Here is a 27,324-nt window from a genome sequence, read left to right as displayed (position 1 = left end):
AGCTTCAGAATCATAATACAACGTCACAACACATCAGCCTCCACACACCTGCACCTCCACTGTGCTGCGTTGTGTAACCATCGACTCAGTACACCCACCACGTGTCATGGTGCTACCCACTGAGAGGCAGAGGGGCACAGCAACCTGTAAGGGCACATTACACACCTTCTCTGTAACAGCTACCATGGGGGAGGCGTGTATGCCTCTGCAGGACACAATTAGCTGGCCTACATAACACTTCACATCAAATAAACAAATGTTACGCAATGTAGTTGAGGAAGTGGTCAAAGATCAGAATAAAGAGAGTAACCATGGTGATTCAAAGCATTTTGACAAGCTTGAAAAATGCAGTGGAGAAAAAACAAAAATCAGCAAGATGATTGACTCCCTTATTTCAGTGGACCAGACTTGTATAGGATCTACCCATGGCTGTCCCAACAATCTTACCACATCTCCTTGAGTGAGAGGCTTGAATCTCTGAAGCAGTAATTCAAGGTGACGTTCAGTTGATTTCTTCCCATCGCTGTATCGGTCTCCCTCCCTCCGAGCTTGGCATTTGGTTGTCCGAGGCATGGTCCACAGTATCCGGGCCCACAGTATCCGGGCCCACAGTATCCGGGCCTGCCCCTCCAGCCAGCAGCAGCACATCACCACCAGTACTAGAGCTAAGAATGACCCATCTCTCAGAACCTCGTATCTGGGAGCTAGTGAGAGATGGGATGGGTCCCTTATTCCCTTGATGATGCTGTTACAGTACCAGTCAAACATTTGGACACATCTACTCATTCTAGGGTTTTCTGCATTGACAGACCTTCATATTTTAAAGTAAAAATAGACAGACACACCTATTAATTTAAATGCATTCCAGGTGACTACCTCATGAAGCTGGTTGAGAGAATGCCAAGAGTGTACAAAGCTGTCATCAAGGCAAAGGGTGACCACTTTGAAGAATCTCAAATATAAAATATATTTTGATTTGTTTAACACTTTTAAAAGTTACTACATGATTCCATATCCCTTGAATGAGTAGGCGTGTCCAAAGTTTTGACTGGTAGTGTATATATAGATGACTTGGCTAACGTCTGCAAGGTTAAAGGTTGAAGGTTACGGAGTTCTTGTAGTAAGTTTTAGTCAACTTCTTCTGCTTCAGTAAAAGGGGCCATAAGAGAGACTTGCTCAGCCTAAATCTCCTCTTGGATTAGATTGGCTATCCATCTTCGACACCTGCTGGGCTGTGGCCAATGGGATGATACAGTATTTATCTGACTCTGTAGTCATACGTCTCACCAGTCACCTTCCCCTACGGTGAACATTTGACCCACCAGCTGGCATCGTCCATAGGCTGACTGGGGACTCAGTCTGTCTGTTTCGTTCACAGTAGCAAGCTAACCGAAACCTGAGGCTCTTTGGAAGCACACACACACACCCCTTCTCCCCCCTCCGATCTCTCACCTGCATTTCCTTGTCTCCGTACTTGGAGGGGTTCTTGCTGCCCTGGCTCTTCCTGCGGAGCTTCTTCAGTTCTGCCTGACACTTCTCCAGACTCTCTCCTTTACTCTTGTGCTCCATCTGGTACTTCTTCAGAGCCGCCTGTAGGTGGGAGTATAGAGTCAGTTAACATAGCTAAACAGTCATTGGCTTCCCTAGACTAGTGTTCTACCACTATGGTTAGGCGTAGAGTCCCATTTCAAACCACCTGACCACCTTCTATTCGCTGATTGATGCAAAGTGGCATAATGCAGAGGAATGAGTTAGTCTGGTATCATAGGGACTTCGCTGATCTCTCTTCCCCCACCCACCCACACACAGTCTGTCCCCAGTGGCTATAGGACTTATTGTGTTCCAAACCACTGCCTTTGTGTTTCACTCATTCACCTCTGCCAAGAGTTAACACAATCCTGTGGCCTGGCCTGTCTGCCGGTCGGCCAGCCAGCCCTCCACAAAACAATGTTTCCAATATTTTATTTCCGTTTGATGGAAAAACCTAGCTGAGCATGGCTAATTACTTTAGTCAATGCTGAAATAACAGAGCCAAGCAGAGAGAGAAAGGACACAAAAGGGGGAGAGGGGAACATATGGTTTTCTGATCGGCTGCCAGACTGCCAAAGTACGGCCTCAAATGAACTGACGAGGTCAATATGAATTTCAAACAGAGGAAAGCATTATTTTATTACTGACTTTGTTTATGAATATCCAGTACTGAGCCTTTATTTAAGTTTCCCAATTCCACTAAAAAATTATCTTCAATAATTCTCTAGAAATGAGTTTATCCCTTAAATAAAGCTTGAACTACTTCTTATTTTCTTAAAATATGTCATAATTCATGATTCGGAAAGTAAAAGAAGAAAGTAATTTGTAACTTTATTGCTGAGTGGTTATGATGAAAACCATTGGGGAATTAAAAGAAGTGCTCAGAAAGCCGTGGAGTTTGTCTCTAGCTGATGATAATGTGGATCCGTCGGGAGGCCTAGCCACCGTGGAATACAATTAAAGCACCAGTCTGTATCAACGCTTTCTAAATGCGGCCTTCCCATCAGAATACACAACCACTGACACAGAATTATATAAAAGGCCTTATATAAAACTGAACTAAAAATTGGATTGACTGCGGTAACGTCATAAGAAAACAGCTAATATAAAGATAATTAAAAGTAATAATTTTTTTTTTAAGTATTTGTAAAGGGAAGCTCACTAAACACCTCTGTGTTCTAGTTCAAAGTGAAGGTGAGAAGACATAAAAGGTGTATTCTGAAGGTGTTAAACAGGTACAAAACAGGTACTAACAAGTGTTAAACAGGTGTTAAACAGGTACTAACAGGTGTTAAACAGGTACTAACAGGTGTTAAACAGGTACTAACAAGTGTTAAACAGATACTAACAGGTACTAACAGGTGTTCAACAGGTACTAACAGGTGTTCAACAGGTACTAACAGGTGTTAAACAGGTACTAACAGGTGTTCAACAGGTACTAACAGGTGTTCAACAGGTACTAACAAGTGTTAAACAGGTGTTCAACAGGTACTAACAGGTACTAACAAGTGTTCAACAGGTACTAACAAGTGTTAAACAGGTACTAACAGGTGTTAAACAGGTACTAACAGGTGTTAAACAGGTACTAACAAGTGTTAAACAGGTGTTCAACAGGTACTAACAAGTGTTAAACAGGTGTTAAACAGGTACTAACAGGTGTTCAACAGGTACTAACAGGTGTTCAACAGGTACTAACAAGTGTTAAACAGGTGTTCAACAGGTACTAACAGGTACTAACAAGTGTTCAACAGGTACTAACAAGTGTTAAACAGGTACTAACAGGTGTTAAACAGGTACTAACAGGTGTTAAACAGGTACTAACAAGTGTTAAACAGGTGTTCAACAGGTACTAACAAGTGTTAAACAGGTGTTCAACAGGTACTAACAGGTGTTCAACAGGTACTAACAGGTGTTCAACAGGTACTAACAAGTGTTAAACAGGTACTAACAAGTGTTAAACAGGTACTAACAAGTGTTAAACAGGTACTAACAGGTGTTAAACAGGTACTAACAGGTGTTAAACAGGTACTAACAGGTGTTAAACAGGTACAAGTGTTAAACAGGGTGTTAAACAGGTACTAACTAAACAGGTACTAAACAGGTAACAGGTGTTAAACAGGTACTAACAGGTGTTCAACAGGTACTAACAGGTGTTAAACAGGTACTAACAGGTGTTAAACAGGTACAGGTGTTAACAAGTGTTAAACAGGTACTAACAGGTGTTAAACAGGTGTTAAACAGGTACTAACAGGTGTTAAACAGGTACTAACAGGTGTTAAACAGGTACTAACAGGTGTTAAACAGGTACTAACTAAAGGTGTTAAACAGGTACTAACAAGTGTTAAACAGGTACTAACAAGTGTTAAACAGGTACTAACAGGTGTTAAACAGGTACTAACAGGTGTTAAACAGGTACTAACAGGTGTTAAACAGGTACTAACAGGTGTTAAACAGGTACTAACAGGTGTTAAACAGGTTACTAACAGGTGTTAAACAGGTACTAACAGGTGTTAAACAGGTACTAACAGGTGTTTAAACAGGTGTTAAACAGGTACTAACAGGTGTTAAACAGGTACTAACAGGTGTTAAACAGGTACTAACAAGTGTTAAACAGGTACTAACAGGTGTTAAACAGGTACTAACAGGTGTTAAACAGGTACTAACAGGTGTTAAACAGGTACTAACAGGTGTTAAACAGGTGTTAAAAACAGGTGTTAAACAGGTACTAACAGGTGTTAAACAACTAACAGGTGTTAAACAGGTACTAACAGGTGTTAAACAGGTACTAACAGGTGTTAAACAGGTTAAACAGGTGTTAAACAGGTACAGGTGTTAAACAGGTGTTAAACAGGTGTTAAACAGGTACTAACAGGTGTTAAACAGGTACTAACAGGTGTTAAACAGGTACTAACAGGTGTTAAACTAACAGGTACTAACAGGTGTTAAACAGGTACTAACAGGTGTTAAACAGGTACTAACAGGTGTTAAACAGGTACTAACAGGTGTTAAACAGGTGTTAACAGGTACTAACAGGTGTTAAACAGGTACTAACAGGTGTTAAACAGGTACTAACAGGTGTTAAACAGGTACTAACAGGTGTTAAAACAGGTGTTAAACAGGTACTAACAGGTGTTAAACAGGTACTAACAGGTGTTAAACAGGTACTAACAGGTGTTAAACAGGTAACTAACAGGTGTTAAACAGGTACTAACAGGTGTTAAACAGGTACTAACAGGTGTTAAACAGGTGTTAAACAGGTACTAACAGGTGTTAAACAGGTACTAACAGGTGTTAAACAGGTACTAACAGGTGTTAAACAGGTACTAACAGGTGTTAAACAGGTACTAACAAGTGTTAAACAGGTACTAACAAGTGTTAAACAGGTACTAACAAGTGTTAAACAGGTGTTAAACAGGTACTAACAGGTGTTAAACAGGTACTAACAAGTGTTAAACAGGTACTAACAGGTGTTAAACAGGTACTAACAGGTGTTAAACAGGTACTAACAGGTGTTAAACAGGTACTAACAAGTGTTAAACAGGTACTAACAAGTGTTAAACAGGTACTAACAGGTGTTAAACAGGTACTAACAGGTGTTAAACAGGTACTAACAGGTGTTAAACAGGTACTAACAGGTGTTAAACAGGTACTAACAAGTGTTAAACAGGTACTAACAAGTGTTAAACAGGTACTAACAGGTGTTAAACAGGTACTAACAGGTGTTAAACAGGTGTTAAACAGGTACTAACAGGTGTTAAACAGGTACTAACAGGTGTTAAACAGGTACTAACAAGTGTTAAACAGGTACTAACAAGTGTTAAACAGGTGTTAAACAGGTGTTAAACAGGTACTAACAGGTGTTAAACAGGTACTAACAGGTGTTAAACAGGTACTAACAGGTGTTAAACAGGTACTAACAGGTGTTAAACAGGTACTAACAGGTGTTAAACAGGTACTAACAGGTGTTAACAGGTACTAACAGGTGTTAAACAGGTACTAACAGGTGTTAAACAGGTACTAACAGGTGTTAAACAGGTGTTAAACAGGTAAACAGGTGTTAAACAGGTGTTAAACAGGTACTAACAGGTGTTAAACAGGTACTAGGTGTTAAACAGGTACTAACAAGTGTTAAAAGTGTTAAACAGGTACTAACATGTTAAACAGGTGTTAAACAGGTACTAACAGGTGTTAAACAGGTACTAACAGGTGTTAAACAGGTACTAACAGGTGTTAAACAGGTACTAACAGGTACTAACAGGTGTTAAACAGGTACTAACAAGTGTTAAACAGGTACTAACAGGTGTTAAACAGGTGTTAAACAGGTACTAACAGGTGTTAAACAGGTACTAACAGGTGTTAAACAGGTACTAACAGGTGTTAAACAGGTACTAACAGGTGTTAAACAGGTACTAACAGGTGTTAAACAGGTACTAACAGGTGTTAAACAGGTACTAACAGGTGTTAAACAGGTACTAACAGGTGTTAAACAGGTACTAACAGGTGTTAAACAGGTGTTAAACAGGTACTAACAAGTGTTAAACAGGTACTAACAAGTGTTAAACAGGTAACTAAACAGGTACTAACAGGTGTTAAACAGGTACTAACAAGTGTTAAACAGGTGTTAAACAGGTACTAACAGGTGTTAAACAGGTACTAACAGGTGTTAAACAGGTACTAATAAGTGTTAAACAGGTACTAACAAGTGTTAAACAGGTGTTAAACAGGTGTTAAACAGGTACTAACAGGTGTTAAACAGGTACTAACAGGTGTTAAACAGGTACTAACAGGTGTTAAACAGGTACTAACAGGTGTTAAACAGGTACTGTTAAACAGGTGTTAAACACAGGTACTAACAGGTGTTAAACAGGTGTTAAAAGGTACTAACAAGTGTTAAACAGGTACTAACAAGTGTTAAACAGGTGTTAAACAGGTACTAACAGGTGTTAAAGGTGTTAAACAGGTACTAACAGGTGTTAAACAGGTACTAACAGGTGTTAAACAGGTACTAACAGGTGTTAAACAGGTACTAACAGGTGTTAAACAGGTACTAACAGGTGTTAAACAGGTACTAACAGGTGTTAAACAGGTACTAACAGGTGTTAAACAGGTACTAACAGGTGTTAAACAGGTACTAACAGGTGTTAAACAACTAACAGGTGTTAAACAGGTACTAACAGGTGTTAAACAGGTGTTAAACAGGTACTAACAGGTGTTAAACAGGTACTAACAGGTGTTAAACAGGTACTAACAGTGTTAAACAGGTGTTAAAACAGGTACTAACAGGTGTTAAACAGGTACTAACAGGTGTTAAACAGGTACTAACAAGTGTTAAACAGGTACTAACAGGTGTTAAACAGGTACTAACAGGTGTTAAACAGGTACTAACAGGTGTTAAACAGGTACTAACAGGTGTTAAACAGGTACTAACAGGTGTTAAACAGGTACTAACAGGTGTTAAACAGGTGTTAAACAGGTACTAACAGGTGTTAAACAGGTACTAACAGGTGTTAAACAGGTACTAACAGGTGTTAAACAGGTACTAACAGGTGTTAAACAGGTGTTAAACAGGTACTAACAGGTGTTAAACAGGTACTAACAGGTGTTAAACAGGTACTAACAGGTGTTAAACAGGTACTAACAGGTGTTAAACAGGTACTAACAGGTGTTAAACAGGTGTTAAACAGGTACTAACAGGTGTTAAACAGGTACTAACAAGTGTTAAACAGGTACTAACAAGTGTTAAACAGGTGTTCAACAGGTACTAACAGGTGTTAAACAGGTACTAACAGGTGTTAAACAGGTACTAACAGGTGTTAAACAGGTACTAACAGGTGTTAAACAGGTACTAACAGGTGTTAAACAGGTACTAACAAGTGTTAAACAGGTACTAACAGGTGTTAAACAGGTACTAACAGGTGTTAAACAGGTGTTAAACAGTGTTAACAGGTGTTAAACAGGTACTAACAGGTGGTGTTAAACAGGTACTAACAGGTGTTAAACAGGTACTAACAGGTGTTAAACAGGGTGTTAAACAGGTGTTAAACAGGTACTAACAGGTGTTAAACAGGTACTAACAGGTGTTAAACAGGTACTAACAGGTGTTAAACAGGTACTAACAGGTGTTAAACAGGTACTAACAGTGTTAAACAGGTACTAACAGTGTTAAACAGGTACTAACAGGTGTTAAACAGGTACTAACAGGTGTTAAACAGGTACTAACAGGTGTTAAACAGGTACTAACAGGTGTTAAACAGGTACTAACAGGTGTTAAACAGGTAGGTGTTAAACAGGTAACAGGTGTTAAACAGGTACTAACAGGTGTTAAACAGGTACTAACAGGTGTTAAACAGGTACTAACAGGTGTTAAACAGGTACTAACAGGTGTTAAACAGGTACTAACAGGTAAACAGGTGTTAAACAGGTACTAACAGGTGTTAAACAGGTACTAACAGGTGTTAAACAGGTACTAACAGGTGTTAAACAGGTACTAACAGTGTGTTAAACAGGTACTAACAGGTGTTAAACAGGTACTAACAAGGTGTTAAACAGGTACTAACAGGTGTTAAACAGGTACTAACAGGTGTTAAACAGGTACTAACAGGTGTTAAACAGGTACTAACAGGTGTTAAACAGGTACTAACAGGTGTTAAACAGGTACTAACAGGTGTTAAACAGGTACTAACAGGTGTTAAACAGGTACTAACAGGTGGTACTAACAGGTGTTAAACAGGTACTAACAGGTGTTAAACAGGTACTAACAGGTGTTAAACAGGTACTAACAGGTGTTAAACAGGTAAACAGGTGTTAAACAGGTACTAACAGGTGTTAAACAGGTACTAACAGGTGTTAAACAGGTACTAACAGGTGTTAAACAGGTACTAACAGGTGTTAAACAGTACTAACAAGTGTTAAACAGGTACTAACAGGTGTTAAACAGGTACTAACAGTGTTAAACAGGTGTTAAACAGGTACGTAACAGGTGTTAAACAGGTGTTAAACAGGTAAACAGGTGTTAAACAGGTACTAACAGGTGTTAAACAGGTACTAACAGGTGTTAAACAGGTAACAGGTGTTAAACAGGTGTTAAACAGGTACTAACAGGTGTTAAACAGGTACTAACAAGTGTTAAACAGGTACTAACAAGTGTTAAACAGGTACTAACAGGTGTTAAACAGGTGTTAAACAGGTACTAACAGGTGTTAAACAGGTAAACAGTGTTAAACAGGTACTAACAGGTGTTAAACAGGTGTTAAACAGGGTGTTAAACAGGTACTAACAGGTGTTAAACAGGTACTACAAGTGTTAACAGGTGTTAAACAGGTACTAACAGGTGTTAAACAGGTAACAGGTGTTAAACAGGTACTAACAGGTGTTAAACAGGTACTAACAAGTGTTAAACAGGTACTAACAAGGTGTTAAACAGGTGTTTACTAACAGGTGTTAAACAGGTACTAACAGGTGTTAAACAGGTACTAACAGGTGTTAAACAGGTACTAAACAGGTGTTAACAGGGTGTTAAACAGGTACTAACAGGTGTTAAACAGTGTTAAACAGGTACTAACAGGTGTTAAACAGGTACTAACAGGTGTTAAACAGGTACTAACAGGTGTTAAACAGGTGTTAAACAGGTACTAACAGGTGTTAAACAGGTACTAACAGGTGTTAAACAGGTACTAACAGGTGTTAAACAGGTACTAACAGGTGTTAAACAGGTACTAACAGGTGTTAAACAGGTAGGTGTTAACAGGTGTTAAACAGGTGTTAAACAGGTACTAACAGGTGTTAAACAGGTACTAACAGGTGTTAAACAGGTACTAACAGGTGTTAAACAGGTACTAACAAGTGTTAAACAGGTAGTGTTAAACAGGTGTTAAACAGGTACTAAAGTGTTAAACAGGTACTAACAGGTGTTAAACAGGTACTAACAGGTACTAAACAGGTGTTTAAACAGGTGTTAAACAGGTACTAACAGGTGTTAAACAGGTACTAAGGTGTTAAACAGGTGTTAAACAGGTACTAACAGGTGTTAAACAGGTACTAACAGGTGTTAAACAGGTGTTAAACAGGTACTAACAGGTGTTAAACAGGTACTAACAGGTGTTAAACAGGTACTAACAGGTGTTAAACAGGTACTAACAGGTGTTAAACAGGTACTAACAGGTGTTAAACAGGTACTAACAGGTGTTAAACAGGTACTAACAGGTGTTAAAAACTAACAGGTGTTAAACAGGTACTAACAGGTGTTAAACAGGTACTAACAGGTGTTAAACAGGTACTAACAGGTGTTAAACAGGTACTAAAAGTGTTAAACAGGTGTTAAACAGGTACTAACAGGTGTTAAACAGGTACTAACAGGTGTTAAACAGGTACTAACAGTGTTAAACAGGTACTAACAGGTGTTAAACAGGTACTAACAGGTGTTAAACAGGTACTAACAGGTGTTAAACAGGTACTAACTAAACAGGTGTTAACAGGTGTTAAACAGGTACTAACAAGTGTTAAACAGGTACTAACAGGTGTTAAACAGGTACTAACAGGTGGTGTTAACAGGTGTTAAACAGGTACTAACAGGTGTTAAACAGGTACTAACAGGTGTTAAACAGGTACTAACAGGTGTTAAACAGGTACTAACAGGTGTTAAACAGGTACTAACAGGTGTTAAACAGGTACTAACAGGTGTTAAACAGGTACTAACAGGTGTTAAACAGGTAACAGGTGTTAAACAGGTACTAACAGGTGTTAAACAGGTACTAACAGGTGTTAAACAGGTACTAACAGGTGTTAAACAGGTACTAACAGGTGTTAAACAGGTACTAACAGGTGTTAAACAGGTACTAACAGGTGTTAAACAGGGTGTTAAACAGGTACTAACAGGTGTTAAACAGGTACTAACAGGTGTTAAACAGGTACTAACAGGTGTTAACAAGTGTTAAACAGGTACTAACAAGTGTTAAACAGGTACTAACAGGTGTTAAACAGGTAACAAGTGTTAAACAGGTGTTAAACAGGTACTAACAGGTGTTAACAGGTGTTAAACAGGTACTAACAGGTGTTAAACAGGTACTAACAGGTGTTAAACAGGTGTTAAACAGGTGTTAACAGGTGTTAAACAGTGTTAAACAGGTACTAACAGGTGTACTAACAGGTGTTAAACAGGTACTAACAGGTGTTAAACAGGTACTAACAAGTGTTAAACAGGTGTTAAACAGGTGTTAAACAGGTACTAACAGGTGTTAAACAGGTACTAACAGGTGTTAAACAGGTGTTAAACAGGTACTAACAGGTGTTAAACAGGTACTAACAGGTGTTAAACAGGTGTTACTAACAGTGTTAAACAGGTACTAACAGGTGTTAAACAGGTACTAACAGGTGTTAAACAGGTACTAACAAGTGTTAAACAGGTACTAACAGGTGTTAAACAGGTGTTAAACAGGTACTAACAGGTGTTAAACAGGTACTAACAGGTGTTAAACAGGTACTAACAGGTGTTAAACAGGTACTAACAAGTGTTAAACAGGTGTTAAACAGGTGTTAAACAGGTACTAACAGGTGTTAAACAGGTACTAACAGGTGTTAAACAGGTACTAACAGGTGTTAAACAGGTACTAACAGGTGTTAAACAGGTGTTAAACAGGTACTAACAGGTGTTAAACAGGTACTAACAGGTGTTAAACAGGTACTAACAGGTGTTAAACAGGTACTAACAGGTGTTAAACAGGTACTAACAGGTGTTAAACAGGTACTAACAAGTGTTAAACAGGTACTAACAAGTGTTAAACAGGGTACTAACAAGTGTTAAACAGGTGTTAAACAGGTACTAACAGGTGTTAAACAGGTACTAACAGGTGTTAAACAGGTACTAACAAGTGTTAAACAGGTACTAAACAGGTGTTAAACAGGTACTAACAGGTGTTAAACAGGTACTAACAGGTGTTAAACAGGTGTTAAACAGGTACTAACAGGTGTTAAACAGGTACTAACAGGTGTTAAACAGGTACTAACAACAGTACTAACAACTGTTAAACAGGTGTTAAACAGGTACTAACAGGTGTTAAACAGGTACTAACAGGTGTAACAGGTGTTAAACAGGTACTAACAGGTGTTAAACAGGTACTAACAGGTGTTAAACAGGTACTAACAGGTGTTAAACAGGTACTAACAGGTGTTAAACAGGTGTTAAACAGGTACTAACAGGTGTTAAACAGGTACTAACAAGTGTTAAACAGGTACTAACAAGTGTTAAACAGGTGTTAAACAGGTTAAACAGGTACTAACAGGTGTTAAACAGGTACTAACAAGTGTTAAACAGGTACTAACAAGTGTTAAACAGGTACAAGTGTTAACAAGGTGTTAAACAGGTGTTAAACAGGTAAACAGGTGTTAAACAGGTACTAACAGGTGTTAAACAGGTACTAACAGGTGTTAAACAGGTACTAACAGGTGTTAAACAGGTACTAACAGGTGTTAAACAGGTGTTAAACAGGTACTAACAGGTGTTAAACAGGTACTAACAGGTGTTAAACAGGTGTTAAACAGGTGTTAAACAGGTACTAACAGGTGTTAAACAGGTACTAACAGGTGTTAAACAGGTACTAACAGGTGTTAAACAGGTACTAACAGGTGTTAAACAGGTACTAACAGGTGTTAAACAGGTACTAACAGGTGTTAACAGGTGTTAAACAGGTACTAACAGGTGTTAAACAGGTACTAACAGGTGTTAAACAGGTACTAACAGGTGTTAAACAGGTACTAACAGGTGTTAAACAGGTACTAACAAGTGTTAAACAGGTACTAACAAGTGTTTAAACAGGTGTTTACAGGTGTTAACAGGTGTTAAACAGGTACTAACAGGTGTTAAACAGGTACTAACAGGTGTTAAACAGGTGTTAAACAGTGTTAAACAGGTGTTAAACAGGTGTTAAACAGGTACTAACAGGTGTTAAACAGGTACTAACAGGTACTAAACAGGTGTTAAACAGGTACTAACAGGTGTTAAACAGGTACTAACAGGTGTTAAACAGGTGTTAAACAGGTACTAACAGGTGTTAAACAGGTACTAACAGGTGTTAAACAGGTACTAACAGGTGTTAAACAGGTACTAACAGGTGTTAAACAGGTACTAACAGGTGTTAAACAGGTACTAACAAGTGTTAAACAGGTGTTAAACAGGTGTTAAACAGGTGTTAAACAGGTGTTAAACAGGTGTTAAACAGGTACTAACAGGTGTTAAACAGGTACTAACAAGTGTTAAACAGGTACTAACAAGTGTTAAACAGGTACTAACAAGTGTTAAACAGGTGTTAAACAGGTACTAACAGGTACTAACAGGTGTTAAACAGGTACTAACAAGTGTTAAACAGGTACTAACAGGTGTTAAACAGGTGTTAAACAGGTACTAACAGGTGTTAAACAGGTACTAACAGGTGTTAAACAGGTGTTAAACAGGTACTAACAGGTGTTAAACAGGTACTAACAAGTGTTAAACAGGTACTAACAAGTGTTAAACAGGTGTTAAACAGGTACTAACAAGTGTTAAACAGGTGTTAAACAGGTACTAACAGGTGTTAAACAGGTACTAACAAGTGTTAAACAGGTACTAACAAGTGTTAAACAGGTACTAACAAATGTTAAACAGGTACTAACAAATGTTAAACAGGTGTTAAACAGGTACTAACAGGTGTTAAACAGGTACTAACAGGTACTAACAGGTACTAACAAGTGTTAAACAGGTGTTAAACAGGTACTAACAGGTGTTAAACAGGTACTAACAAGTGTTAAACAGGTGTTAAACAGGTACTAACAGGTGTTAAACAGGTACTAACAAGTGTTAAACAGGTACTAACAAATGTTAAACAGGTACTAACAAATGTTAAACAGGTGTTAAACAGGTACTAACAGGTGTTAAACAGGTACTAACAGGTACTAACAGGTACTAACAGGTGTTAAACAGGTACTAACAGGTACTAACAAGTGTTAAACAGGTACTAACAAGTGTTAAACAGGTGTTAAACAGGTACTAACAGGTGTTAAACAGGTACTAACAGGTGTTAAACAGGTACTAACAGGTGTTAAACAGGTACTAACAGGTGTTAAACAGGTACTAACAGGTGTTAAACAGGTACTAATAAGTGTTAAACAGGTACTAACAAGTGTTAAACAGGTGTTAAACAGGTGTTAAACAGGTGTTAAACAGGTACTAACAGGTGTTAAACAGGTACTAACAGGTACTAAACAGGTGTTAAACAGGTACTAACAGGTGTTAAACAGGTACTAACAGGTGTTAAACAGGTGTTAAACAGGTACTAACAGGTGTTAAACAGGTGTTAAACAGGTGTTAAACAGGTACTAACAGGTGTTAAACAGGTACTAACAGGTGTTAAACAGGTACTAACAGGTGTTAAACAGGTACTAACAGGTGTTAAACAGGTACTAACAAGTGTTAAACAGGTACTAAACAGGTGTTAAACAGGTAAACTAACAGGTGTTAAACAGGTACTAACAGGTGTTAAACAGGTACTAACAGGTGTTAAACAGGTACTAACAGGTGTTAAACAGGTACTAACAGGTGTTAAACAGGTACTAACAAGTGTTAAACAGGTACTAACAAGTGTTAAACAGGTGTTAAACTAACAGGTGTTAAACAGGTACTAACAGGTGTTAAACAGGTGTTAAACAGGTACAGGTACTAACAGGTGTTAAACAGGTACTAACAGGTGTTAAACAGGTACTAACAGGTGTTAAACAGGTGTTAAACAGGTACTAACAGGTGTTAAACAGGTGTTAAACAGGTACTAACAGGTGTTAGGTACTAACAAGTGTTAAACAGGTACTAACAGGTGTTAAACAGGTACTAACAGGTGTTAAACAGGTACTAACAGGTGTTAAACAGGTACTAACAACAAGTGTTAAACAGGTACTAACAAGTGTTAAACAGGTACTAACAAGTGTTAAACAGGTACTAACAAGTGTTAAACAGGTACTAACAGGTGTTAAACAGGTACTAACAGGTGTTAAACAGGTACTAACAGGTGTTAAACAGGTACTAACAGGTGTTAAACAGGTACTAACAGGTGTTAAACAGGTACTAACAGGTGTTAAACAGGTACTAACAGGTGTTAAACAGGTACTAACAGGTGTTAAACAGGTACTAACAGGTACTAACAGGTACTAACAAGTGTTAAACAGGTACTAACAGGTGTTAAACAGGTACTAACAGGTGTTAAACAGGTACTAACAGGTACTAACAGGTACTAACAGGTGTTAAACAGGTACTAACAGGTGTTAAACAGGTACTAACAAGTGTTAAACAGGTGTAAACAGGGTTAAACAGGGGTAGGTTAAACAGGTACTAACAGGTACTCAACAGGTACTCAACAGGTACTCAACAGGTACTGTTAAACAGGTACTCAACAGGTGCTCAACAGGTACTCAACAGGTGCTCAACAGGTGTTCAACAGGTGTTCAACAGGTGTTCAACAGGTGTTCAACAGGTGTTCAACAGGTGTTCAACAGGTACTAAACAGGTACTAAACAGGTACTAAACAGGTACTAAACAGGTACTAAACAGGTACTAAACAGGTACTAAACAGGTACTAAACAGGTACTAAACAGGTACTAAACAGGTACTAAACAGGTACTAAACAGGTGTTCAACAGGTGTTCAACAGGTGTTCAACAGGTACTAAACAGGTACTAAACAGGTACTAAACAGGTACTAAACAGGTACTAAACAGGTACTAAACAGGTGTTAAACAACTGGGAGAGTGTGATGTGAATGAAATGGAGACAACAATGAATGACGGTTCTCTAGGACATTATTTCCAACTCCAGTAAATCCAACTGTACACATTTTTTAAGACCCAATATGCAGAAATCACTCCGCCATTTCCTGCAAAAATTCTAATAGTTTGCCTAATTTCAGTTTATGACAAAACAAGTGCAGATAATCATTGTACCATCTCAACCACTGCGAAATATATTCTAATTAACCAAAAATCTAGCTTTGTGTACAAAATCAACAGTAAAAGACGTAAAAATTAAACTTAAGTGAAGCATAGAAATTGCACAGATAGAACAAATCTACTGCTTCTTAGACTAGCGTTCAATTAGAATGACACATCTATAACTCACATTTCTACGCAAATTTGATCTGGCCCTAAAATGAGGTTTGTCTCGGACAACAACAAAACGGTGTGCTATTGGGGGGGGGGGGGTGTACACTGGAGGACTGGAGTTGGGAAACCACTGGTCTAAGGACACTAACATTCAGGTAGCGTGCATCCAGCTCCACCTTCTTCTCCAGCTCGGTTAGAAGCTCATTGTGGAACGACTTCAGCTAGGAGGAAAGAGAGGACCACAAAGAGTTAATGATCACATAGGATATACTCACACGTCATAACAGGCAGGAAGGAGTACAACTTGCCTCAGGATGTACTTTCTCAAAAACTGCCAAACCAGACCTGTTTGCTTAAACAAAAACACACCCTACTATTCTGGATGCTGTCAGTGTTGTGGTGTCAACATGACTTGATGAGCCAAGATTGTCTTGATATCGGACCTGACCCAAAGAACTAGGGAAGGTTGTATAGTACCAGTATGTGAATTATGTCTAACTTCATGCCAGTATTGAGATTGTGTGTGCGTGCGTGTGTGTGTGTAAGGAAGGACATGTTCACAACTGACTTTAGCATGTATGGAGACAAAGGGCAGTCCCACACCAGGCAGTACAGAAATGTCACAAAAACAAACAACTAAATCAAAGATAAAACATCACAAGTGAACACACGCTAAGACGGTAGCTTCAGATCACTGAGGGAGTCCTCACACACTGGCTCTGATGAATAAAATATTAAAGAACAAGGCAGGCCCCTACAGTCTGCCATGGAGTGCACTACTTTGGACCAGAGCATATGGGGGGCTCTGGTAGTAGTAGACTTCATAGGGAATAGGGTGCCATCTGGGACCAAAACAGTATCAAAGTCGCTAGGTTTCTTTTCTTCCCTTATCGTCCTAGTTAGTAGCGCCAAGTCTCAAGCAGTAATATTTTCTTAACTTCTATCAGTTGGCTGTGTGCTGAAAGAGCAGGAACAGGGGAGATGTGAGAATATATTCAAACAATAGTTAAAAGGCCAGTAGTTGTTTTTGTGTGTGTGTGTGTGTGTGTGTGTGTGTGTACAGTAGCGCTCTGTTCTATGTTGGTGTGACATAAGCTCTGGACGTCCTCTCCTGTTCCTCTGAAATAAACAATGAAGCTTTATTTGACATCTTTTTGAGTGAGGACCCGTCCTTTAGTTCCTCTGGACGGAACACTCAGAGGTAGTCGTGTGCGAGACAGGTGCTTCGGAGGTGGTTGTGGGTAGTCAGTGACAGTAGCTCAAATGACACGGAATTACAAGCTTTTCAAAGTCTCTACATTTTTCCGGCGTCGATTGGGTGAGATGCTGGAGCAAGCTTCATCATCCTTCTCTATGGAGCGATTTCAGTACCAACAGAAATTAGATTTTCATTCCATAAATGTTTATTTGTATTAGGATATTGAATTTGAATTTAGTAATTAAATTCATGAAATTAATTTGTATTTCATAGTTTGAAATGACAGATTTTATATTGCATTCAGGCTTATTGACGTGGCGCTATTCAAATAGATTCTTATGGGGGACATTCCCTTCTAATGTGTACCACGGGCAGTGTGGTCAGCATGTAACTGGTCCTGTAACACGAGCAGTGTGGTCAGCATGTAGCTGGTCCTGTAACACGAGCAGTGTGGTCAGCATGTAGCTGGTCCTGTAACACGAGCAGTGTGGTCAGCATGTAACTGGACCTGTTACACAGGCAGTGTGGTCAGCATGTAACTGGTCCTGTAACACGGGCAGTGTGGTCAGCATGTAGCTGGTCCTGTAACACGAGCAGTGTGGTCAGCATGTAGCTGGTCCTGTAACACGGGCAGTGTGGTCAGCATGTAGCTGGTCCTGTAACACGGGCAGTGTGGTCAGCATGTAGCTGGTCCTGTAACACAGGCAGTGTGGTCAGCATGTAACTGGTCCTGTAACACGAGCAGTGTGGTCAGCATGTAGCTGGTCCTGTAACACGAGCAGTGTGGTCAGCATGTAGCTGGTCCTGTAACACGGGCAGTGTGGTCAGCATGTAGCTGGTCCTGTAACACAAGCAGTGTGGTCAGCATGTAGCTGGTCCTGTAACACAAGCAGTGTGGTCAGCATGTAGCTGGTCCTGTAACACAAGCAGTGTGGTCAGCATGTAGCTGGTCCTGTAACACGAGTAGTGTGGTCAGCATGTAGCTGGTCCTGTTACACGGGCAGTGTGGTCAGCATGTAACTGGACCTGCGCAGCCTGTGATCATCATAGAAGGGATCAGTAGGCAAATCCATGTTCCGGACAGTCTCAGCTTTCAGGAATGGGGTTATAATAGCTTATAGCTAAAACAGTTCAAACGATAGAGCCAAATTCATTAGGGAGAAAATAAATTCAACGTGACACTTCAGAAACTGCCAGTAGCTTGGGTTTGCCTCTCCTGGCTGGCAAAGTACCAGGATGAGGTCTCTGGTTTTGAGTCGGAATTTAAAGAACTACATTTGAAAACTGAAATTGAATGAATCTGAAAAGTTGAATATGAGAAACTTTGATAAACTTCAAATTACAGTTTTTAAACTTGATACACAGACAATGAATGCAATATCTACCATATTGAAATTAATTAATATTCATTTGAATATTCAAACTGAAATGGAATTTTAAATGCAATAATAATAATAAATGAAAGAAATTAAATTTATGAATTCAATGATTTCATTTGTATATTACAAATTATATATATATATAATTCTAATTCAATATCCTAATACCAAGTCATCCAGTTCTCCTCACCATATCTTCAAGCTGCATCTGGATCTGCCTGTGGACCTCAGCCATCTGAAACAGTACATCCCCTAAAGAGAAGACCGGGAGAGAAAGAGAGAGAATTCTATTAAATCTTCCAAGGTGTCACTGAAAGCTACATCAACGTGCAAACAAGACCATGCAACCAAACAAAAACACAGAAGACTGGTGGAGGGAGGGAGATGAGGGAGGAGGGAGGAGGTGGAGGAATAATGAACAGGATGGAACGTCAGTCAAGTCACGAGCAAAACAGAACTGAAAAACACTGAAAAAGAGTAGAACAAGAAGACAACAGAAACAGAGCATGTAAATCAAAGTATCAATGATAATATTAGCTTAATATTAATAGTATTGAGAAAATACAAATACTCCATATGAGGTTATAAACAAATACAAATTAGTTCCACACAGGAATTAGTCAATCTTTTATACTAAGAGAGAAAGAGAGTGCTCTGCACTAAATAAAACACAGAAATACTCCAAACAAAAAGCAGAACCGAGAGAAATGCCTAAAAACAAAAAGATAAGAGAATAAAAAAGGTGATTCATGCAGCCAGGGAGATTAAATGCGTTCGTTTTAAGATACCTACATGCTGCCTCTTCTGAATATGCAATGCATTGTAAAAAAAAAAGGAACAAAAATATATAGTTTGAGCGACAGACAGATAGAAGAGACCTGGAGAGACAGACAGATCAAACCACCCCAGAGAAGAGACAGACAGATCAAACCACCCCAGAGAAGAGAAGAGACAGACAGATCAAACCACCCCAGAGAAGAGACAGACAGATCAAACCACCCCAGAGAAGAGAGACAGATCAAACCACCCCAGAGAAGAGACAGACAGATCAAACCACCCCAGAGAAGAGAGACAGATCAAACCACCCCAGAGAAGAGACCTGGAGAGACAGACAGATCAAACCACCCCAGAGAAGAGAAGAGACAGACAGATCAAACCACCCCAGAGAAGAGACAGACAGATCAAACCACCCCAGAGAAGAGACCTGGAGAGACAGACAGATCAAACCACCCCAGAGAAGAGACCTGGAGAGACAGACAGATCAAACCACCCCAGAGAAGAGACAGACAGATCAAACCACCCCAGAGAAGAGACCTGGAGAGACAGACAGATCAAACTACCCCAGAGAAGAGACAGACAGATCAAACTACCCCAGAGAAGAGACCTGGAGAGACAGACAGATCAAACCACCCCAGAGAAGAGACCTGGAGAGACAGACAGATCAAACTACCCCAGAGAAGAGACAGACAGATCAAACCACCCCAGAGAAGAGACAGACAGATCAAACCACCCCAGAGAAGAGACCTGGAGAGACAGACAGATCAAACCACCCCAGAGAAGAGACCTGGAGAGACAGACAGATCAAACCACCCCAGAGAAGAGACAGACAGATCAAACCACCCCAGAGAAGAGACAGACAGATCAAACTACCCCAGAGAAGAGACCTGGAGAGACAGACAGATCAAACTACCCCAGAGAAGAGACAGACAGATCAAACCACCCCAGAGAAGAGACAGACAGATCAAACCACCCCAGAGAAGAGACAGACAGATCAAACCACCCCAGAGAAGAGACAGACAGATCAAACTACCCCAGAGAAGAGACCTGGAGAGACAGACAGATCAAACTACCCCAGAGAAGAGACCTGGAGAGACAGACAGATCAAACTACCCCAGAGAAGAGACCTGGAGAGACAGACAGATCAAACTACCCCAGAGAAGAGACCTGGAGAGACAGACAGATCAAACTACCCCAGAGAAGAGACCTGGAGAGACAGACAGATCAAACTACCCCAGAGAAGAGACCTGGAGAGACAGACAGATCAAACCACCCCAGAGAAGAGACAGACAGATCAAACCACCCCAGAGAAGAGACAGACAGATCAAACCACCCCAGAGAAGAGACAGACAGATCAAACTACCCCAGAGAAGAGACAGACAGATCAAACTACCCCAGAGAAGAGACCTGGAGAGACAGACAGATCAAACCACCCCAGAGAAGAGACCTGGAGAGACAGACAGATCAAACCACCCCAGAGAAGAGACAGACAGATCAAACTACCCCAGAGAAGAGACCTGGAGAGACAGACAGATCAAACTACCCCAGAGAAGAGACAGACAGATCAAACCACCCCAGAGAAGAGACAGACAGATCAAACCACCCCAGAGAAGAGACAGACAGATCAAACTACCCCAGAGAAGAGACAGACAGATCAAACTACCCCAGAGAAGAGACAGACAGATCAAACTACCCCAGAGAAGAGACAGACAGATCAAACTACCCCAGAGAAGAGACAGACAGATCAAACTACCCCAGAGAAGAGACCTGGAGAGACAGACAGATCAAACTACCCCAGAGAAGAGACCTGGAGAGACAGACAGATCAAACTACCCCAGAGAAGAGACAGACAGATCAAACCACCCCAGAGAAGAGACAGACAGATCAAACTACCCCAGAGAAGAGACAGACAGACAGATCAAACTACCCCAGAGAAGAGACCTGGAGAGACAGACAGATCAAACCACCCCAGAGAAGAGACCTGGAGAGACAGACAGATCAAACTACCCCAGAGAAGAGACCTGGAGAGACAGACAGATCAAACCACCCCAGAGAAGAGACCTGGAGAGACAGACAGATCAAACTACCCCAGAGAAGAGACAGACAGACAGATCAAACCACCCCAGAGAAGAGACCTGGAGAGACAGACAGATCGAACCACCCCAGAGAAGAGACCTGGAGAGACAGACAGATCGAACTACCCCAGAGAAGAGACCTGGAGAGACAGACAGATCGAACCACCCCAGAGAAGAGACCTGGAGAGACAGACAGATCAAACTACCCCAGAGAAGAGACCTGGAGAGACAGACAGATCAAACTACCCCAGAGAAGAGACCTGGAGAGACAGACAGATCAAACTACCCCAGAGAAGAGACCTGGAGAGACAGACAGATCAAACTACCCCAGAGAAGAGACAGACAGATCAAACCACCCCAGAGAAGAGACAGACAGATCAAACCACCCCAGAGAAGAGACAGACAGATCAAACCACCCCAGAGAAGAGACAGACAGATCAAACTACCCCAGAGAAGAGACAGACAGATCAAACTACCCCAGAGAAGAGAAGAGACAGACAGATCAAACTACCCCAGAGAAGAGACCTGAAGAGACAGACAGATCAAACCACCCCAGAGAAGAGACAGACAGACAGATCAAACCACCCCAGAGAAGAGACCTGGAGAGACAGACAGATCAAACCACCCCAGAGAAGAGACCTGGAGAGACAGACAGATCAAACTACCCCAGAGAAGAGACCTGGAGAGACAGACAGATCAAACCACCCCAGAGAAGAGACCTGGAGAGAGAGACAGAGATCAAACCAGCCCAGAGAAGAGACCTGTTACCAAATAGGTTCCCCAGATATAGGAATGAGACACACGATGGGTTACCCACCACACACACACACACGATTTATTGGAATTAATTGACTATGCACTATGTAAATAAAAAAGGAGTAATATCTAACCTCATCCTACTCGCTGTGTGTAATACACTGCCCTGAACCATTTTATGATGTACGTGGTCACTCAAGAGTCTTTCACAGGTCAGTGACTGGGGTTATGAAACAACTGGGGAAGGAGAGGAGGTGAGGGTAGAACCAAGGGGATAGGTCGATACTTCCTATAGAACCAAGGGGATAGGTCGATACTTCCTATAGAACCAAGGGGATAGGTCGATACTTCCTATAGAACCAAGGGGATAGGTCGATACTTCCTATAGAACCAAGGGGATAGGTCGATACTTCCTATAGAACCAAGGGGATAGGTCGATACTTCCTATAGAACTAAGGGGAACATTCTAGAAGGGCCTTTCTTTAATGACATCACAGCATAAAGAGGCTTATCAGGAAGGTAATCAAGCTGACAAAGTGAAAAGGGGATGTAGGAGAAGGGAAGGATGGGAACCTTCCAACAAGGCCTGGACCGGATTCAGGTGTTAAAATCCACAGAAACAGCATGCAAAAAACTGGTAAAAGTACACAAAAATGGTAGGTGATTATTTGGGAAGCGATTACATTGTTAGCTGCACTGTACACACACTTAATCTTTAACCAACCAGCCACACACAGATGTATACACACACCTGCCTCCCTCCCCTCAATCCATCCAGAATGCCTATGAAAGCCAGGGTAGGTACATAGCAGTGGTTATTCCACTGCCTGAGGCTGGACACAGTGAGGTAGATAAATATGTTGTCGTCAGCTTCCAACCTCTCAGTCTGGGTTTTGGCTGGCTTCCAAAGCACTCTCCATCTCATCAAATCGATGAAGAACCCCTGGCCTCGCTGTCGAGGGGAATATGACAATGTATCTCAATATGTCTCCACTGAATCGACACATTTACTGAACTCAATCAGTGAGCAACATAACACAACATTTTTCCATATTGGACAAGCACAAATACACACACACACACACACACACACACACACACACACACACACACACACACACACACACACACACACACACACACACACACACACACACACACACACACACACACACACACACACACACACACACACACACACACACACACACACACACACACACACACACCCCTGTAAATTAGCACCATTTATAGGTCTGGTTCCATGCCAAGGAGGACAGTGCTGATTCATCACACTGAGACCACCAGAAGATCACACTGTCCACCCACCACCCTCCACCACCCTCCTTCCACCCTCCCTCCTCCACCCTCCCTCCTCCACCCATCAACCTCCTTCCTCCTCCTCCCACCATGCTAATACCACTGTCCAGCCATCAACCACCTCCCTCCTCCTCCATCCTCCTCCTTCCTCCTCCTCCTCCTCCCACCATGCTAATTCCACTGTCCAGCCATCAACCACCTTCCTCCTCCTCCTCCTCCCACCATGCTAATACCACTGTCCATCCATCAACCACCTTTCTCCCCCTCCCGCCATGCTAATACCACTGTCCATCCATTAACTACCTTCCTCCTCCCCCTCCTCCTCCTCCTACCATGCTAATACCACTGTCCATCCATCAACCACCTCCCTCCTCCTCCTCCACCTTCCTCCTCCTCCCACCATGCTAATACCACTGTCCATCAACCACCTTCCTCCTCCTCCCACCATGCTAATACCACTGTCCATCCATCAACCACCTTCCTCCTCCTCCTCCTCCCACCATGCTAATACCACTGTCCATCCATCAACCACCTCCCTCCTCCTCCCCCTGCTCCTCCTCCCACCATGCTAATACCACTGTCCATCCATCAACCACCTTCCTCTTCCTCCCACCATGCTAATACCACTGTCCATCCATCAACCACCTTCCTCCTCTTCCTCCTCCTCCCACCATGCTAATACCACTGTCCATCCATCAACCACCTCCCTCCTCCTCCACCTCCCACCATGCTAATACCACTGTCCATCAACCACCTTCCTCCTCCTCCCACCATGCTAATACCACTGTCCATCCATCAACCACCTTCCTCCTCCTCCTCCTCCCACCATGCTAATACCACTGTCCATCCATCAACCACCTCCCTCCTCCTCCCCCTCCCACCATGCTAATACCACTGTCCATCCATCAACCACCTCCCTCCTCCTCCCCCTCCCACCATGCTAATACCACTGTCCATCCATCAACCACCTCCCTCCTCCTCCCACCATGCTAATACCACTGTCCATCCATCAACCAATTCCCTCCTCCTCCCCCTCCTCCTCCTCCCACCATGCTAATACCACTGTCCATCCATCAACCACCTTCCTCCTCTTCCCACCATGCTAATACCACTGTCCATCCATCAACCACCTTCCTCCTCCTCCTCCTCCTCCTCCTCCCCCACCATGCTAATACCACTGTCCATCCATCAACCACCTCCCTCCTCCTCCACCTTCCTCCTCCTCCTCCTCCTCCCACCATGCTAATACCACTGTCCATCAACCACCTTCCTCCTCCTCCCACCATGCTAATACCACTGTCCATCCATCAACCACCTTCCTCCTCCTCCCACCATGCTAATACCACTGTCCATCCATCAACCACCTCCCTCCTCCTCCCCCTCCTCCTCCTTCCACCATGCTAATACCACTGTCCATCCATCAACCACCTCCCTCCTCCTCCTCCTCCCACCATGCTAATACCACTGTCCATCCATCAACCACCTTCCTCCTCTTCCCACCATGCTAATACCACTGTCCATCCATCAACCACCTTCCTCCTCCTCCTCCTCCTCCTCCCCCCACCATGCTAATACCACTGTCCATCCATCAACCACCTTTCTCCTCCTCCTCCTCCCACCATGCCAATACCACTGTCCATCCATCAACTACCTTCCTCCTCCTCCCACCATGCTAATACCACTGTCCATCCATCAACCACCTTCCTCCTCTTCCCACCATGCTAATACCACTGTCCATCCATCAACCACCTTCCTCCTCCTCCTCCTCCTCCCCCCACCATGCTAATACCACTGTCCATCCATCAACCACCTTTCTCCTCCTCCTCCTCCCACCATGCCAATACCACTGTCCATCCATCAACTACCTTCCTCCTCCTCCCACCATGCTAATACCACTGTCCATCCATCAACCACCTTCCTCCTCCTCCTCCTCCCACCATGCTAATACCACTGTCCATCCATTAACTACCTTCCTCCTCCCCCTCCTCCTCCTCCTACCATGCTAATACCACTGTCCATCCATCAACCACCTCCCTCCTCCTCCTCCACCCTCCTCCTCCTCCCACCATGCTAATACCACTGTCCATCAACCACCTTCCTCCTCCTCCCACCATGCTAATACCACTGTCCATCCATCAACCACCTTCCTCTTCCTCCCACCATGCTAATACCACTGTCCATCCATCAACCACCTCCCCCCTCCTCCTCCTCCCACCATGCTAATACCACTGTCCATCCATCAACCACCTCCCTCCTCCTCCCCCCACCATGCTAATACCACTGTCCATCCATCAACCACCTTCCTCTTCCTCCCACCATGCTAATACCACTGTCCATCCATCAACCACCTTCCTCTTCCTCCTCCTCCCACCATGCTAATACCACTGTCCATCCATCAACCACCTCCCTCCTCCTCCACCTTCCTCCTCCTCCTCCTCCTCCCACCATGCTAATACCACTGTCCATCAACCACCCTCCTCCTCCCACCATGCTAATACCACTGTCCATCCATCACCCACCTTCCTCCTCCTCCTCCTCCCACCATGCTAATACCACTGTCCATCCATCAACCACCTCCCTCCTCCTCCCCCTCCCACCATGCTAATACCACTGTCCATCCATCAACCACCTCCCTCCTCCTCCTCCTCCCACCATGCTAATACCACTGTCCATCCATCAACCACCTCCCTCCTCCTCCACCTTCCTCCTCCTCCTCCTCCTCCTCCTCCCACCATGCTAATACCACTGTCCATCAACCACCTTCCTCCTCCTCCCACCATGCTAATACCACTGTCCATCCATCAACCACCTTCCTCCTCCTCCTCCTCCTCCCACCATGCTAATACCACTGTCCATCCATCAACCACCTCCCTCCTCCTCCCCCTCCTCCTCCTCCCACCATGCTAATACCACTGTCCATCCATCAACCACCTTCCTCCTCCTCCCACCATGCTAATACCACTGTCCATCCATCAACCACCTTCCTCCTCCTCCTCCTCCTCCCACCATGCTAATACCACTGTCCATCCATCAACCACCTTCCTCCTCCTCCTCCTCCTCCCACCATGCTAATACCACTGTCCATCCATCAACCACCTTTCTCCTCCTCCTCCTCCCACCATGCCAATACCACTGTCCATCCATCAACCACCTTCCTCCTCCTCCTCCTCCTCCCACCATGCTAATACCACTGTCCATCCATCAACCACCTTCCTCCTCTTCCCACCATGCTAATACCACTGTCCATCCATCAACCACCTTCCTCCTCTTCCCACCATGCTAATACCACTGTCCATCCATCAACCACCTTCCTCCTCCTCCTCCTCCCCCCACCATGCTAATACCACTGTCCATCCATCAACCACCTTCCTCCTCCTTCCACCATGCTAATACCACTGTCCATCCATCAACCACCTTCCTCCTCCTCCTCCCCCACCATGCTAATACCACTGTCCATCCATCAACCACCTTTCTCCTCCTCCTCCTCCCACCATGCCAATACCACTGTCCATCCATCAACCACCTTCCTCCCCCTCCTCCTCCCCCTCCTCCTCCCACCATGCTAATACCACTGTCCATCAATCAACCACCTCCCTCCTCCTCCTCCTCCTCCTCCTCCCACCATGCTAATACCACTGTCCATCCATCAACCACCTTCCTCCCCCTCCTCCTCCCACCATGCTAATACCACTGTCCATCCATCAACCACCTTCCTCCTCCTCCTCCTCCTCCCACCATGCCAATACCACTGTCCATCCATCAACCACCTTCCTCCCCCTCCTCCTCCCCCTCCTCCTCCCACCATGCTAATACCACTGTCCATCAATCAACCACCTCCCTCCTCCTCCTCCTCCTCCTCCCACCATGCTAATACCATTGTCCATCCATCAACCACCTTCCTCCCCCTCCTCCTCCCACCATGCTAATACCACTGTCCATCCATCAACCACCTTCCTCTTCCTCCTGCTCCTCCTCCTCCTCCCACCATGCTAATACCACTGTCCATCTAGGGATAAAATACAGCGACACGATTAACTAGATTAGTAGGCGGGAACAAAATAAAGGGGAGGGAGGATATAACAGCACCATGCTTTGAACAATGTGACTACATCACATGAAGATGACTGTGTGTGTGTGTGGGGGGTGTGTGTGTGTGTTCAAGCAGATGCACATCAT

The 27,324-nt window shown here is 42.8% G+C and overlaps 1 protein-coding gene across 4 annotated transcripts in view; it reads right to left on the bottom strand.

The window, feature by feature from the left end:
* Nucleotides 1-27,324, bottom strand: part of LOC124040407 (brain-specific angiogenesis inhibitor 1-associated protein 2-like) — a 143,811-nt gene that overhangs the window by 50,514 nt on the left and 65,973 nt on the right. For 2 of the 4 annotated variants that reach the window (XM_046357567.1, XM_046357566.1), the window contains exons 4-7: nt 19,013-19,024; nt 18,411-18,472; nt 15,793-15,864; nt 1,453-1,590 (exon numbers count right to left, since the gene is read on the bottom strand). In XM_046357567.1, coding sequence (XP_046213523.1) covers nt 1,453-1,590; nt 15,793-15,864; nt 18,411-18,472; nt 19,013-19,024 — 284 coding nt within the window. The remainder of the gene's footprint in view (nt 1-1,452; nt 1,591-15,792; nt 15,865-18,410; nt 18,473-19,012; nt 19,025-27,324) is intronic. The other 2 variants (XM_046357568.1, XM_046357569.1) reach the window with 1 other exon arrangement.

Source organism: Oncorhynchus gorbuscha, linkage group LG07, assembly GCF_021184085.1.
Source record: "Oncorhynchus gorbuscha isolate QuinsamMale2020 ecotype Even-year linkage group LG07, OgorEven_v1.0, whole genome shotgun sequence".
Classification (NCBI taxonomy): domain Eukaryota; kingdom Metazoa; phylum Chordata; class Actinopteri; order Salmoniformes; family Salmonidae; genus Oncorhynchus; species Oncorhynchus gorbuscha.
This window is presented reverse-complemented; position numbering and strand designations above follow the sequence as displayed.